The 15,805-nt window shown below is 45.5% G+C and overlaps 1 protein-coding gene across 2 annotated transcripts; it reads right to left on the bottom strand.

Moving 5' to 3' along the window:
• Positions 1–3,657: 3,657 nt before the first annotated feature.
• Positions 3,658–15,496, bottom strand: LOC140270782 (BRD4-interacting chromatin-remodeling complex-associated protein). 2 transcript variants are annotated; one of them, XM_072365984.1, is made up of 15 exons: positions 15,284–15,496; positions 14,086–14,273; positions 11,574–11,619; positions 11,409–11,451; positions 11,148–11,213; positions 9,425–10,960; positions 7,509–7,742; positions 6,594–7,233; positions 6,285–6,433; positions 6,164–6,187; positions 6,011–6,072; positions 5,511–5,659; positions 5,268–5,362; positions 4,916–5,018; positions 3,658–4,407 (listed from the first exon to the last, which is right to left on the bottom strand). In XM_072365984.1, exons 3-15 carry the CDS (start codon positions 11,612–11,614, stop codon positions 3,692–3,694), a joined length of 3,858 nt encoding a protein of 1,285 aa, XP_072222085.1. In that variant the 5' UTR covers positions 11,615–11,619; positions 14,086–14,273; positions 15,284–15,496; the 3' UTR covers positions 3,658–3,691. The 2 variants fall into 2 exon arrangements, with proteins under 2 accessions (XP_072222085.1, XP_072222086.1); XM_072365985.1 differs by lacking the exon at positions 6,164–6,187.
• Between the last annotated feature and the right edge of the window lie 309 nt (positions 15,497–15,805).

Here is a 15,805-nt window from a genome sequence, read left to right as displayed (position 1 = left end):
ACACTGCAACAATAACAATGGCACGTGAGGCTCCTTCATTGGAGGGGATTCCATCAAAGTTGCCTTCGATTCTCAAGTTGAGAGCACATGAGTCACAAATTAGACTCGCAAATGAGACAAAACTAGGAAAATGAAGAAAAAAAATTTTCCCTTTTAGGAAGTTGAGCGGAGAGTGCAATCGTGTTCTGTGAAAGACGCTGACATCTTTACTGCATTACACTGGAACCTCTGCCGATGGAAACACACCCGGAGATCCAGGCAGTTTTCTTATTGTTGTCTAAGATTTTATCCATTTATTTAATATGACAATTTTGTCAAAGTAATTAATTTTGGTTAATAAATCTTCAGCTATAGCAAACGCCCGGTTTAGCATTTTAGCTTCGCGTGGAAAATGCATAAGCAAAACAGGCGGGCTGGCATTTTCCTCCCAAACTTGTAAAACACACGCTAAGCTACGTGGTTGCAAGCTGTAGCTTCACAGTTAGCATACACCTATGAAGTTCTCATCTAATTTCCCAAAAGGCTCCAAAATGTGCTCCTTTATAGATCTGTGTGTGTGTCCATCAGCACTACACAGAGCTTCGACACTAAATTACTGCATATTAAGACTCCTTCTGTTCATTTCGACAAAAGACAACTTTTACATTTATATATTAAAAAAAAAAAGACAATGCAATTCAAGAAAATGAGTTTTCAGTTTAGCCCCAAATCTCTGGATGTCTGTTCTTCTTTTTTAAAACACCGGATGTTACAGTAATTAAAAGAAACACTTTATAATAGTAATTCCTTAAAAAGATACATTGTATTGTCAATAAGGCATTTACTACACCTTTTCCAGTTTACTAGTCAAGCCTTAAAAACATATTTAGACACCCCCTCTTCTAGTAAAGTTGTGTGAGATATGTCTTAGCAGTGTGTGTCTTAGCTGCAGCAGACATCAGTCAGAGTGCTCTCAGTCTGTAGAATCGGGAAAGAATTGGAACAGCGGAACTCAGCTACTCCAAACGGGGCCTAAGGTTTTCTCCATTTTAAATGCACGGGAAACGCTTCGTAGCAGTTTGAGCGAAAGCTGATGAATTTTTTATTTTCCACTGTGCCACTTTTGTATCAGATAGCTATTTACTGTCACTGCTTTCTCAACTAAAGAACGCCTGCCTCCCTCCACATCATTAAAGCTCAACGCGGGTCAGCTAAGTCCACCAGGAGGGAAGTTAGACTTGTTGGATAGCTTACTGCTGAGTATTACTTTTGCAAAGATTTCAAATTTTGACCCTTGATTTTATCAGGTTTTTTTAAACAAATTTTTATGTCTCATAGTTGGTATTTTAAGATTAGACTGGTTGAAACCCGTTGAAACCGGTTGACTGGCTCAGCAGCCACCGTATATACAACGACAGGAAGTAACACGGACGTTCATCACCAATGTCCGTGTTGCTTCCTAATATTGACTAAATAAATTTGTTGACCCTTTGATCCAAAAGTGACACGGTGTAAAATTCACCATATATAGCATCTCCTTGAAACACTATGATATTCTTGAGATTTGAGTTTTAAATTTAGAAAACAAAGCTGTGAATAGCTGTTAGCTAGCTAAGCTCAACTGTCTGAATTCCTTCCTGATTCTCCAAACTGAGAGCACATTCTATCCATCTACTGCTGGGAAGTGACTGACTACTTACAAGTACTTCCACAACCCCCACTTAAAAAATCTCCCAATATCATGGAGTTAGTTTTGTGCCTTAATATTGCTGTCAAACAAGTTTGCAATAACTAATTAGATTTGAGAGACACTTCAATCAAATGTTTGATTGGATTTAAATGTCATTTAGGTGGAAATCTCCATGTTTGGCTGAATCTTAAAGGAAGGATGTAAACAAATCTCTATAGAGTGGCAACTTGGGAAATGACAGAAAATCAACATGAAGGTATGCCTAAATGCTTAGAAATGGCAACATTGTAATATTTCAGAGGTTGTGCTGACTGACAAGCAGAGCTTTCAAATTCCACGAATCAAACTTTTGGATTTTAACCACAGATTAAGCTTACTCGTAGCAACTCTTTTCTCTCTCTAATCTTCAAAATTGCACAACAAAGGCACAAAAGCGACTCCATATCACCATACCTCCAAAAGCTAAATTTTGAAACACATTTTCAATCCATATTACGAACATTAAAAATATTTTGTGGCTTCTACAATTCCACCTCCAAAGGTACAACTCATTGACGAAGGAATATTTTGCGCACGTTTGATGAGGAGTCGAAGAACTGATGCAACTCTCTGATATTTTCACAAGGACAGAATTCACACATTATCATAAAGACCGATAAGATTGTCACATGAACATAAGATGCTGCAAAAAAAAAATCATATGCTGCCCCACAACACAAAAAAATGTTTAGTACAGCAAGCTAGAAACCAATGGCTCAACAAATGAAGACAGCGCTAGACGTGAAGCGGATGATTCCTCCAGTTTTTGGTCAAAGGCTGTTTGACGATGCAGAGAGGCTCGCGCTCTGTACGGTTTTCAGTCAGTTTTGGCGTTTTTCTTTCTTAAACTGGACATTTTTCATGGTCATCGACGTCAATAAGTCACCCTCAAGCCCTTGAAGTATGTTAGAAAATTTTTTTTTAAACAACACAGGCTCTGATGACAAATCAAACATCTATCATTCCTGAAAAACCTTCTTTGTTTTCATCCAGTGACAGTGAAAAGCAAAAAATGTCTCCTCCTCCTCCTCCCCCTCACTGCACCACCACTGCTCCCAACAACCCGAACTTATTATTGCTTGCATGTTAACACATACAGTATGGGAAACTATTTTTTTGTCTCTTGACAACAAACAGAGAACTAGGACTATTTCACAGTTTGACTCCAGCAAGGGTCCAAACTTTTAAACTAAGAGCGTGTGTTTGCGCCCATTCGGGGTTCTTTTCTTTTAACAAGGACGGACTCCAGTTTGTGGGAAGAGACACAACGTGGACGTTTGCTGGTGTATTCAGGATGTAGCGAGTCACAAATTCTTTGGAGTTTCATTCATTAAGCCGAGATGACGGAGCGTGTGGGATTTTTCGTGTACTGTCCCGTAGCAGGATCCAGTGTTTTCACACACACGCTCTCCAGATCGAACAAAAACACACACACACACACACACACACGTCTCGAACATTCGCTGCCTTTCTCAACGCGAAACACAATTGGCACGGATTATCAAAATAAATACCCTGGAAGCTTGGCACTATGCAAAAACGAAAAAAAGAAAAAGAAATCACAATTTTAAAAGAAATCTTATAAAAAACTATTGGATAATCTCAGTCTACTCCACGTTTTCATAAGCCTCACTATTACTTATATACTATATGCTGATGAAGGTTACACCAGTCGTAAACCTCTGAATGACTTCACTACCACTGAAACAATATAGCTCCTATTCAAATAGATTTTTTTTCCACAAACATACATCAAAAATGAAGTATCTAACATCTATGGGACTATAGATAGTGCTGTTGTCTGGTATGCATCTCTTTATAGTGCCTCTTAATTTTTTTTCCTCCTCCTTTTGCTTTCAAACAATCAGTTCAAGAAAAATCTGGAACCCCTTTGGGAACAGATTAGAAGACTAGTTCGCTTGATCCCACCTCACACAGACGGTTTTGTTTCTGTGTGGAGGATGCCTGTTGGGGCAGATTACCTCACAGGTGTCCCTCCAGGATGCTGGTGACAGCCTGGTCCAGTGAAGAGCCCGAAGTGGCCCTGGTGGGTGCTGCAGAGGGGCCCTGCAGGCGCTGGAGTTCCAGTATGCTGTCGATGGCACTCTGTAAATGTTCACTGAGCATGTTGTCTTCTTGGAGCGGCGGAGGTGGCAGGTTGAAGCGCTGCTCTGGCCGAGGTGACGCATCCGACCTGTAACATTTCAGTTTCGGAGCACTGACGTCTCGGGGAGGCAACTCAAAGGAAACATTCTGCGGCTCTGGCATAGAAAGAGGGTTTGGGGCTGTCACTTTGGAACTGAGTGGAAGTGGAAGCTGCTCAGCAGTGTTCCCGGACAAAGCTCCATTGGACATCTCCTCATCTGCGGGACACTGGGGCGCTCCGTTGGATGCCTGAGGGTGGCGTTCGTGCACGGCTTCGCTGCCATTGGTCAGCTGCCCCGTGTGGTCCCTCTTGACTCCCGAGTCGCAGGCGGAATTGTGGATCACCTTACGCGAGCCGGACTCCTGCTTGATGGTGAGTCTGAGAGCCCCACGTGAGCTGGAGCGGTACGTCTTGAGTCCAGGGGGCCGCTCAGAAAGGCGGGTCCAAGCTGAGGGAGAAGACGGGCTGCCAGAGGAGTACAGGTGAGAGGGGCCAGAGGAGTGGGAACCTTGTGGGGAAGACGCTGATGTAGCCAAGGCTGCCATAAAAGTTTCTGGAAAATGTGAGTTAAACACAGCAAAAGTGAGAGCTAACCATGGCTTGTAAATCACTTAATATACACATTATCAAACTAATGATCAATTCATGAAAAAAGCTCATTTTGACACATTAGTAGTTTTTCCTAATGTGGACTGCCACTGTGAGTTAACTAATAAATATAAAATTAACTGGAGAGTAATTTTTAAAAAATTATTATCAGCAGCAGCCAGGCCTGACATTTACCAGCAAACTCCTTCTTCTTTTCCAACTTAATTAACATTACAACCCGGCTTTAATTTGCTTGCAACCTGTCAGATGCAATTTTTTGGCATCAGGCGGACTCCCTCTGAGGTTAAGTGCTGCATTCTGAGGCAACGCTAAATGCGTTTGTTGAAGAAAACGAGTGTCACTAGCTCACTTTTCCCAATCGCTTTAGATTTCTACGCAGTTGTACGAATCGGCATTTTCTGCTGCAAACGTGCGCACAGAGCCTCCGTGTGATGAAAATAACAACCACTCACCTGGGTCTCTGCGAGCTCGCCGTCTGTCCTCCGCCAAAGCGTAGCGCTCAGCCTGGAGGAAGAGACGCTCCAGCATCACCATTTCTGCAGACGGACTCTCCTGCTGTGGAAACCAGTCGACATCCATCAAACACACAGTCCCAAACAGACCCGAGAAGGGCTTTTCAGTGAGGGGGAGTCACTTACATTTATCTCATTTACAGCAGATATCCACTTAGAAAGCATCAGTCCACTTACAGCTATAAGGATCCTTGTTAGCGATAACAATATTTGGAACTTAACATGCCTTCATTTGATTTGAGGGTGATAATACTGTAGATGAAGGCTGAATAGAACAGGTGCCGTGTCTCACCTGGGTTTCTCTAACCAATAGCTGCCTGTATTTATTGACCATGTCCTTGGTGCGTTTCAGCAGGAAACCGGACACGGTGTCAAACTCCTGGTCCACTGTGGAAAAGGTCATCTCACATTCAGATTAACTACGAATGCAGCCCAGCACGGCGGTGACAGAGTACATGCAGATACAGGTGTAACTGATACGGCTGACTTTTGGAAAGATTTGACATTTATAAATCATCCACCAAAGCTCGCTAACCTAAAGCGAAATCATCTTGAGTGGGCACGTGACCGGCACACGTGTGGTATGGCAGCAGGCGTCTGACCACGTCCTTCATCGTGGCGAATGCCGGGCCCGTGAACGGGCTCTGCACTGCTCCGTGGTCCAGACAAAGCTGCTGCTGGAATCTGAAGAACGCAGGGAAAACTCTGTGAGCTTTACATTCTTCTGTTAGCAACTGTTAGCATTACCTCCACTGACAGATTTTTTGCCTGTACAATCTTCAAGTTACATATTTTTTCTTTAGGTAGAAGAAGAATGAACATATATATGCAACCAAAGGGTTTACAAGCCAAGTTAGCACATTTTCTGATTGATTAAGTAGAATTTTTTTCATTTGAAAATGAATTGATAACATAAATGAATAAAGAGGGGGAAACATGCACATTTCTTCTTGTCATTGACACTCATCAGAAATAGTATTCATTCGTTTGCGTCCTGGTGACTTCCAGCCCCACAGAGCAGCATGTTGGTCTCACCTGTGCCTGCGCATTGCTGGTGTGAGCCGCTCCTCTCTCTGCAGCTCCCCAGGACCTGCCAGCTGGCCGACACACAACATTTTGTATGAGTTCAAAGGACGGAGGCAAGGGTACATTTTAACTATGAGTTTGCTGCATTTCTCAGTTAATCACCTCAGTGCCTCCTAATGACGGAAGCTAGCGATAAAATAAAATGTCAAAACATAAGTTGAGCTAATTAATTGTAATTCTAATTCTTATAATTGTATTTTTTCTGAATGAACTACTATCTCACCTTGTTGTCGGTCTGCTGGCTCGTCTGGATGGAGGTACCCTCCACAGGGGGTGGAGGCCCCTGAACGTGGGCCCCCTGGGCTGAAGGAGAGGGCAGATGGACATCGAGAGTAGACGCTTTACTCTCCACGGCCTCGGCAGCTGTGGGCTCTGATGTAGGACGCCATTGATGAAGAGACGGACGTGGTGGCAGTAACAATGAAGACGATTGATTTTGAAACGAAAGACAAATAATAACCGTGAGGATAACAGTTAGACTTCCAAAGAAAAGAACCGGATTGTGAGTCTTCAGCCAGTAGTTGTAACTCACTGTTGTGTGTGTGCTGTTGGACAGCAGAGTCGTCTCCTCCGTTGGAGAGGATAACCGATGCAGCTGTGGGAGCAGGCTGCTGCTGAGGCACCGAGACGCTGAAACGCAGAGGGGATGGGCTGCTGTGGACAGAGCTATGGCTGGAGGACTGAGGTTGGGAGACAGACAGCTGGGCCTGAACCTGGGTTTGAGAAACTGAGGTCTGGGCCTGGGATGGAGGTTGGGAAACAGAACACTGAATCTGCACCTGGTTCTGGGCAAATAAAGCCTGTGAGGCCTGGAGCTGAGGGACTTGGTAATGGACTTGGGGTTCAATGCGGGGTGGGGGTGCTGAAGACTGTGGGCCTGAACTCTCAGGTCTAAGCAGAGAAATCTGAGGTCCAGCCGGAGGGGAGAAAGTTGCTGAAGCTGGTCTCTCAGTGTCCTGAATGTGAGTGGGGGGGCAGAGCAACGACGCGTCCTCAGGGTCTGAGCGAAGCGGAGAAACTTCCCCACACTGCTCTGACATCATGCGAGTGTCCTGACCGCAGACCACACGGGTCTCTCTGTCACTGGACGCTGGCGAGGGGAGCGGCTCCATCGGCACCACCGGCAGCGCTCCAACCAATAATTCAGATGGGATGGGAGAACCAAGTGCTTGCTGTGGTCCAAGAAAAATGAAACGAAGTTACGAAGATCTTACAAGTTGAATGGTGGAACTAACTTCTGACTGAAAACTCAGCTTATTTTCTCTCCTGTTCTGTTATCTACTGATTTCTTTACTGTCACTGCACTGCTGTATTTCATCTTCTCATTTCAGAACCTGTCTGCACAGTACTTTACAAAACAGTTTTTCTATAAATCCTTCTACAAACACCACTCTCTCAAAGGGCCGTCGAGACAAAGAAATCTGCGGAGTATTGCTGAAGATCTGACCTGTTGCAGATGCTGCATAAAGGCGTGGTTCGGATTCATCGTTTGCGTCACCTCTTCCACCACTTGGCTGAGGTCTGCCGGGGGCATCAAAAGTTTGGGCATCTCCGCCGCCGGGTCGGAGACGAGAGGCGGCTCAGGAGAAGGCTGCAATACCGTAACTGGAGGAGGAGGTGGGGACTGCAGCCCCGCAGAGGTGGGCTGCACAGAGACATGCTGGACAACGTGTCCAAAGGACTGCAGAGGGACACGTGGTACTCAGATAAAACTGCGTTCAAAGGGGAATCTTCAAACTTGCATGTGTTGTGCATCGGTCAATATCAATACATATACTGTATATACTGAATACTAGCAGCACGATTTCCAAGTCCAAAGCAATGTGTTACTTCATAATGTAAAATGAATAATTAATTACACCAGCCAAACCAGGTGTAAAAAACATACAGTCATGTGAAAAAGAAAGTTCCGCCTTTTTCAATCATAAGGTATTCATCCAGAGCCCAGCCGGTCCTTAGCAGGTCTGAAAATCACATCAGTACAACCTCATACGAGCAGCATTACACAACATATCACATCGTCATCATTTATTGAACAAAAAAAAAGTCAAAATGCTGAAACAGTGTTTCAAAACCTGCTTCCATAGGAGCTGTGACAGTAAGTAGCTGCCAAGGGCTGCTAATAAAATGGACTTGATAAACGGATCACCAGCAGATGTGAGCGCCTCTATAAAGCAGAGGTTTTGGCAGTTTGATGGTCTGGAGCATTCAGATGTGTGTTAACACAATGCTAAGGAGAAGCAGCTGCTTCTGCCCATCAGTCTGGGAAGGGTTATAAGGCCATTTCCAAACCATCTGGAGTCCATCATTCTACAGAGAGAAAGACTGTACAAGTAGAAAACATTCAGGACAGCTGTCAATCTTCCCAGGAGTGGACGTCAGAGCGTTCACCCAAAAGTCAGACTGCACAACGCTCAGGGAAACTTCAAGAAAAAGAAAAAAAAAAGAGCTACATCTCAGACTCTACAGGCCTCAGTTAGCATGTTAAAGGTTAAAGGTCATGACAGCACAGTTAGAAAAAGACTGAACAAAGATGGCTTGTTTGGAAGGGCCGCAGGAGAAAGCCTCTTCTCTCTAAAAAGAACATGGCAGCACAGCTTAGGTTTGTAAAGTTACATCAAACCACAAGATCACTGGAACAATGTCCTTTGGACAGACCAAACTTTGGTCTCCAAAGTGGAGATGTCTGGTTACAATGCACAGCAACCAAACACAGCATGTCAGCTCCAACACCTCATACCGACTGTTAAGCACGGTGGTGGAGGGCTGATGATCTGGGCTTGTTCTGTCATGTTTAGTCACTGAGTTGACCATGAACTCCTCTGTATACCAAAGTCAAAGAGTCAAATGTGACGTCATCTGTCTGACAGCGACAGCTGCAGGACAATCGCAAACAGAATGGCCAAAACTAAAAAAAGGAATCAAGGTGTTGCAGTGGTCCAGTTAAAGTTCAGACCTCAACCTGACTGAAATGCTGTGGTGGGACCTTAAGAGCTGTGCAGAAACCAATGCTGCAAAACTTCATTAACTAAAGCAAGGTTGGCAGGGAGAATGAGCCAAAATATTTCCCTCATTTTAATTTCTTTATCTAATTGTGTTACATGAAATGAAAAAGGATTCACTTTCTTTTCACATAACTGTACATTTACATGAGTAAAACTTTTCCACGTGGTTATCACATATGCAAATAAGACAAAGTCACATTATGGTTTACCGTCTGACTAAAACTCTCCTGATGTAAAGTGTTTTAAATCAGAAAAACAGCATGCTACCCTCCACCTAACAGTTGTGGACATAATGATACATAAAAACATACTAATTTTAACTCAGAATTTAATTCAACATGACAGAAACACATCTCACCTGTTGCAGCTGCTGGAACGTCTCCTCTGAGCTGCCCCTCTCTTCTTGAACAGTCCTCTCAGGCAGGATCACCACAGATGCCTGTGGGAGGCTCAGCTGTCCTTCTGTCGCTGTCTGAGGAGCCGGGGCCTGGGCAGCAAAAGGCAGCCCCTGAACAACCGAGGGGCCGTTAACGATAGAGATGGAAGTGAGATCTGGAGGCAGCACCCCTGAACTGTTGATCAATGTTATGTGGTTTCCGAGGGCAGGATTGTGGACAAGGGTAGCTCGTTGGCCCTGCCCCCCTGGAGTATAAGCTCCAGCCAGTTGTGCTGGCATCTGGAAGACCGTAGCAGGAGCTGACTGTAGCTGCAGAGGTCCTGAAAGCACAGTGGCCTGGCGGAGTGCTAGCTGCCCTGTAGGGGTGAAGACTGGGCTGAAATTCAGCTGTCTTTGGGGAACAGTTAAGATCTGAGAGCCGTCTACAAGCTGCCCAGCGGAGGGAGTCACACTGTGAACGGATGGGCCCTGGTGACTGGGGGTCAGCAGAGGTTGAGTTACTCTGGCAGGCTGGGAGATTGTAACAGGACACTGGCCCGGAAGAAGGAACTGGTTTTGGCCTTGAAAGAGTCCCTGAGGCTGGAGCACAAAGGAGCCACCCTGGTTGACCAGCTGCAGGCTGACAGGTTTTGGGAGCTGCTGTGTTGGCTGCGGCTGTGGAGCTACACTCTTTTGGCCTGGAGCTTGGGACAGTAAAATATTTGGCGAGGCAGCCCCAGGGACAAATGTAAGACCAGGAGTGGGTTTCTGTCCTGAAGGCTTGGGGCTAATTTGAACCAGTCTCGGCTGAATGCTGATGGGAAGTTTGGGTTGGATGGGGAGAGGGGCACGCTGCAGGACGATGCCTGGTGCTGGTGCTGCTGCAGCTCTCAGCGTTGGGGTGATCAGGGGGCGACTGGTGACACTGGGCACAGCCTTGTGGATGATCATACTGGAGCCCTGTGCAGGACTCAGGGAGAAGGAATTGTCTGGAGACGGAGCAGGAAACACATTTCCAGGCAGTAGGCCCATCAGCTGGGGGGGGGCAGTAGGTTTTAGAGAAGGGCAACCTGGTCCTACAGCCATTAGGGAGGGCTGGGGAGGCTCCACCGCTGCCTGGGTGTCTCTGGGCAGAGCCGAGGTGACGGGCAAAGTCACAGACTTAGGTATGAAGGGCACAGTGGGTGGAGAGAAGAGATGGACGGGCGAGTACAGGGACAGACTGTCCCCCGGTTGCACGAGACCTGCTTCCAGAGCCATAGTCTGCTCAGTGATTTCAGCTTCCTGCAGGCTCTGCTGAAGGATATCACACGCCACCTCCGCCTCCTCCGCTTCCTCCACGTCTCCCTTCTTTGCCTCACATCCAGCCTCCACAGGTGGCCCCACCTGCACAGCTTGTGGGTCCACTCCAGCCTCTGGAGATGACAGGAGGGCCTCCTCAAGGAAGGACAGATCCACACAGCCAGGTGGAGGCGTGTTTGGGGAATCCCCGCCGTCTCCCAGCAGAGAGACGGGACTCTAGAGGAAGAAACAGCAGGAAATATAAAGAGAGGTACAGACAATAGAGAGAGGAGGCCGGAGGGAAAAATAATAGGGGAGAATTGTATGATTAGTGAGAGTTAACAGGAAGCTGTTTCAGGCACAGAAGGAGAGAAAAACATCATTCTCCTGAGGGTAAATGCTGGCTGTGGATCCAGACACTCACCGGGGCATCTGTGAAGAGGGAGGGCTCCCCAGAGGAGGAGTTAATGAGCAGGTCTTCAGTCTGCAGCTGGTGGGATAAAAATCAGTTGATTTTAGGTTTGGCTTTGATTGTGGTGAAAAATGCACACAGTATTACATTATGGGCTCTTTTTCACACTGTCAGCCCTCCTCCACGCTTTTCTCAAGACTGCATGCCAAGAAATATTTCCATCTCAAATTCATCATTCGCACTAAGTGCTTCTCTCTGTAGGACTCTAGTTACCTCATTGGTCCCATGAAGGAAGTCATTCAGGGCTTGGGGATCACTGGAAAGAAGAATAACCAAAAATCAGGTAAAAGCTGGTGAGGATCTGATGCAACAACATTTCAGGGCCCGATGCGGAACATGTTTGTTCCAGCTGTATGCCTGTAAGAATCACAGACTCACCACAAAACATCAAGTAGACAAGTCCCATCTTCATCCTCCATGTCAGCTGAGAGGAAGAGGACAAATCTGTGGTCATTTTGGACAGTAGCATCAAACATATTTGACCAAGAGTCTTTACAACTGTCAGGCTGCTCCCTGCCACTTACAAATCTACAACTGTCACAAATCTGTTTCCCGCAGATGCATAACTTCCCTGGATTTCAGGTGCTGCTTATGACTGGCACCACAACAGGCCAAGCAGCAAAATCTGCTGCTAAATAAGAGGAACTGACTGACTACTTTGAAACTAAACCGTGATTAGCCAATTTTTCAGATTACTAATTTTGAATGTTATCATTTTATTTGATCAAATGTGTCAAATATTTAGTTATAGTTCACCGTTTCGTATTTCACTTTGTTTCAGCTTGTTTTCCTTGTGAGAAATAACTTTCTGTTGATGGAGTCAACTGTAGGAAACCAAATACCAACATTCGCATGGCTGAGATTTAAGGAATCGGTAGTTTCTGGTTTCTCCCGGCAGTTTGGGATGAGTAAAACCACCGAGCACAACACCTGAGCATTACCTTTAAAGAGGAAGCTGTTCTTGAGAAAAAGCTCGCACTCACTCGGTGACCAAGGGTCTGCGTTGGAAGTCTAACTGTTATCTCACAAATCTTTCTTTCCCAGTCTGTTACAAGACTTTTACGAATCCCCACTTTGATTTCTTGCAGCTTAAACCAAACACAGATCTTAAAGAAACTCATTTTGTCATCACCTTTCATACTGACTGACCATTTTCTTTCTGAATCTAAGACTCAGTTCTTGTTAAGCAAACCCCATTTCCTGGAATGTTGGGAAGTTTTCGAGAATGTAACCAAAGCTTGAATCTGCTATTTGTTCATCTGTTTGAACCTTTATTGAGCAGATGTGGGATCTTCTTTGTCTGAAGAAAATGGAAACAAATTTAGAATTTGATGCCTGCTACGCACTCGAAAAATGTTGGGAAAGAGTTAAATAAAGACTGAAAGTGTTCTGGAAGATCACAATCAGCTGATTAATTGGTGACTTGTGAGAGTGTCAGGATCGGGTATAAAAGGGGCAGAGCCCCAAAGGCCCCTTTTTCAAGAAAGGATGGGTCATGGCAATCATTCACTGATCAGTTGAAATAAAGAAATGACCAATGCAAAATTGCAAAGAATTCAGGGCGACTGGGGGAAATCTCTGTGTGTAGAGGCCACTGTTGCATGTGCGTGACCTTTGAGCCCTGAGGGCGGCACTGTGAGATATGATCTATATAGCTCTACCAAGGTCTCGGAGTGCCTTGGTAAACCACTGCATTCAGGAATGCAACCTGACACTGTATTACATAAGGAGGACGCCATATATTTACTGTATAGAATAAATGCTGCTTCAAGCTCATCTTGAATGAACAGAAAGAGAGTGGACCCGTGTTCTGTTGTCAGGTGAGCCCGCCATTCAGCTGCTTTTGGAGAAAAGAAAACCAGACAAAAACAGTGACGCAGAGTTGTATATTTTGGAATTTTTAGAGACAGCCTTTCCTGGGAGGTAACTGATTCATTCAAAAGCACAGCGTCAGACTTCATTCTGCATGTGGCTTCACCCGAGTGTGTCTGACTGGCCTTTAGGAACCGATGGCTGTGTAGCAGCTCAAATCCCAATTTCCTTTGTGCTCCTGTCTGTCAAATAACGGTATGAGTTAACAAATTAGAGATTAGATAAGTTCTGGGTGCATTTTAGAAAAAAAATTCCCAACTTTTCTGGAAACAGGTCTTGTTCAAAGCTTGTAAAGGCCTCTCCACAGTGCATCTTCTTCATATCACTTGAGCATTCTCACACTAAGATTTACACTGACAGCTGATTTAGAACATCTTTATCTGCATTTGCATCCTCGAGCAATTGACTTGTCATTCTTTTATCAACCAGCCAAATGGACTTGGTTGAATTCCTTGAAAAGGCTTCACCTCTCACCTCTCTCAAACACCTCCTCAGTTGTGATTAGTGGGGCCCTTAAGGAGTTTACAGCCTACTCTTCGTTAGGCTTCCAGGCTGCAGATGTATTCTGAATCAAACGTGAGACCTCTTAAAAAGACTCGGCCGCCCTCATTAAGCAGCCAGATAAACTGCGCCCGGATGATTCACAGATTACAGGCTGTGTCATGTTTTATTACCCTGTGAGGTGCCTTAAACGGTGTTTGCAGGACAGAATGCGATAAAATTGAAATTCAAATATGAGAAATGTTAAAAATGAAAGAATCAGTTGGGAAAAAACAGACCCACCAAAAAGGTTTTAAAAAATGGGGGTTTGTTTGTTCCTCATCTAATAAAATACTCAATTATTCTGGGGAAACAAATGTGTGATGATTACTAGAATATTTCTACATTCCAAGATGACAATCATTGGACCGTTTCACAGTTAAAATGATGAAACAACTGTCCATCATCCCCTGAATAACAAAAAAAAAACGTGCACTTTAAGTGTCCAGATGTGCAAAGACTGTAACGTTGAACGTACTTCATATATGAGAGGCCCCATACAGAGCGGTCGAGTTGAGTTCTGGTGGTGGCCTCATGGGAAGTCGTAGCCGGGCTTCAGCGTCTGGAGGCGGGTGGATGCCAGGCCGTGGCGGCGGGACGGAGACGAGATCCTCCTCTGCTGGGGCATAGCTGCGCCTCGCGGTGTGTGTGAGGCCGTCAGAGAGGCTGCATGGATGCCAAGGGGGCACAAACACACGACCACATGCCGTCAGGTCACTTCAGGTTACCACCAGCCAAAACACATTCTCATCTGAGGGCTGAATCATAGGATCAATATATGATTCATCAGCCTCTTCTCAGCTGTGGGCAGCGCTGGGGAGATGTTGTTGCACACAGCTGTGGGAAACTGGAATAAATCTATACCAACAATAACGTCATATTTTTATTGTTATTATCCTTTCTCTTTTTTTTTTTTTTTACCATCGATTATGCCCGAGGCTAATGAGGAAAATGGAAGCTATTGTTATGGCTCTGCACAGACGCGAGAGGCAGATCAGAACGCCTCAGCTGTAAATCAACGGCTCCCCCCGCGTCTCGGATGTGACTTGTCCTCTCCTCATGGCTGCAAAGAAAACAACAAAAAAATGCAAAAGCTCGCCACGACCAGCTCTAACATAGCTCAATTTCCCGGGGAGGTCTTTCGGGGGGAAAAGCCCAAAGACAAACCTCCCTCTCCGACTCCACTGACATTTTTTTGTTTACAACAAGACAACCGCATTAACACCCCTGAAGGTGCCGCATCGCCCAATGAAATCCAGGCAGCCGACCCTCATCAACACCCTACAAGCGGCAAGTGCACGCTATTCTCTGGCGACCGCGGCTCCAGGATCCTGTGATGCATTTACAGGTTACGTAAGGTGAATGTGTGCTCATGTTAAATTGATCTACCGAGCGATGCAGGATGCCGAGCCGCTGGTTGCTCCTTCTGCTATTTTTGTCCCTGACTTCTTTATTGAAATATTTCTTCCCCCCCTCAGTGGGACCACGGCAGCTGACGCCTGCTGTATGTCATATCGCGGTAACAAAAGATGCCCCGTGTTAAATATCATTTCCACGCAGCCAGCCCACAGCGATCCCCCCGTGTCGTTGTGCCATTAAGAGTAATTCCGCAATTTTGGGTGAAAAAAACAAACAAAACAACAACAACCAAGTGATGGGGGGAAAAAACAACTCACCCCTTCTTTGTGGTTTATTGTCCTGTCAAGCGGGCCTCTGCGCCATCGATTCTCACTCAGTGGTCTTTTCAGATGCTAAAAGGAGGAGAGGGGGTGGCGGTGGTGGGGTAGAGTAGGGTAGGGTGGGATGGATGTGGGGAGGGAGGGGGCGGGGGGCACCAGAGTGGGTGTGAGAAACAGGCTGCGATCACAACACAAAGGTAGAAAAGAAAAATACTCTTGAGCAGACGAGGACCTAGCGTCAACAGCGCGACTGCGGGAGGAGCGAGGCCGCCTCCCGCGCAACATCATGCGGCGACAGACGCGTCCGATGTCCCCGCGATCCGGTGCGGAACTCCCTTCATCCCCGTTACAGATGCGTTTTTCTTCACCTCTTCTCGTGTTTAATTGATTTTCTATTTACATTCACTTAGTTTATGAAATTGGAAATGCATTCTCAGGCAAGAAAATAAATAAAGAATAATAAAGAATAAATAAAAAAAAAAATCAATATTTCGACAGGCGCTTTGGCCGTTTGTTGCT

This window comes from Leuresthes tenuis, unplaced genomic scaffold, assembly GCF_036924035.1.
Source record: "Leuresthes tenuis unplaced genomic scaffold, fLeuTen1.0.hap1 SCAF_15, whole genome shotgun sequence".
Taxonomy (NCBI): domain Eukaryota; kingdom Metazoa; phylum Chordata; class Actinopteri; order Atheriniformes; family Atherinopsidae; genus Leuresthes; species Leuresthes tenuis.
Note: the sequence above shows the minus strand (reverse complement) of the source record. Positions and strands in the feature narration are given on the sequence as shown.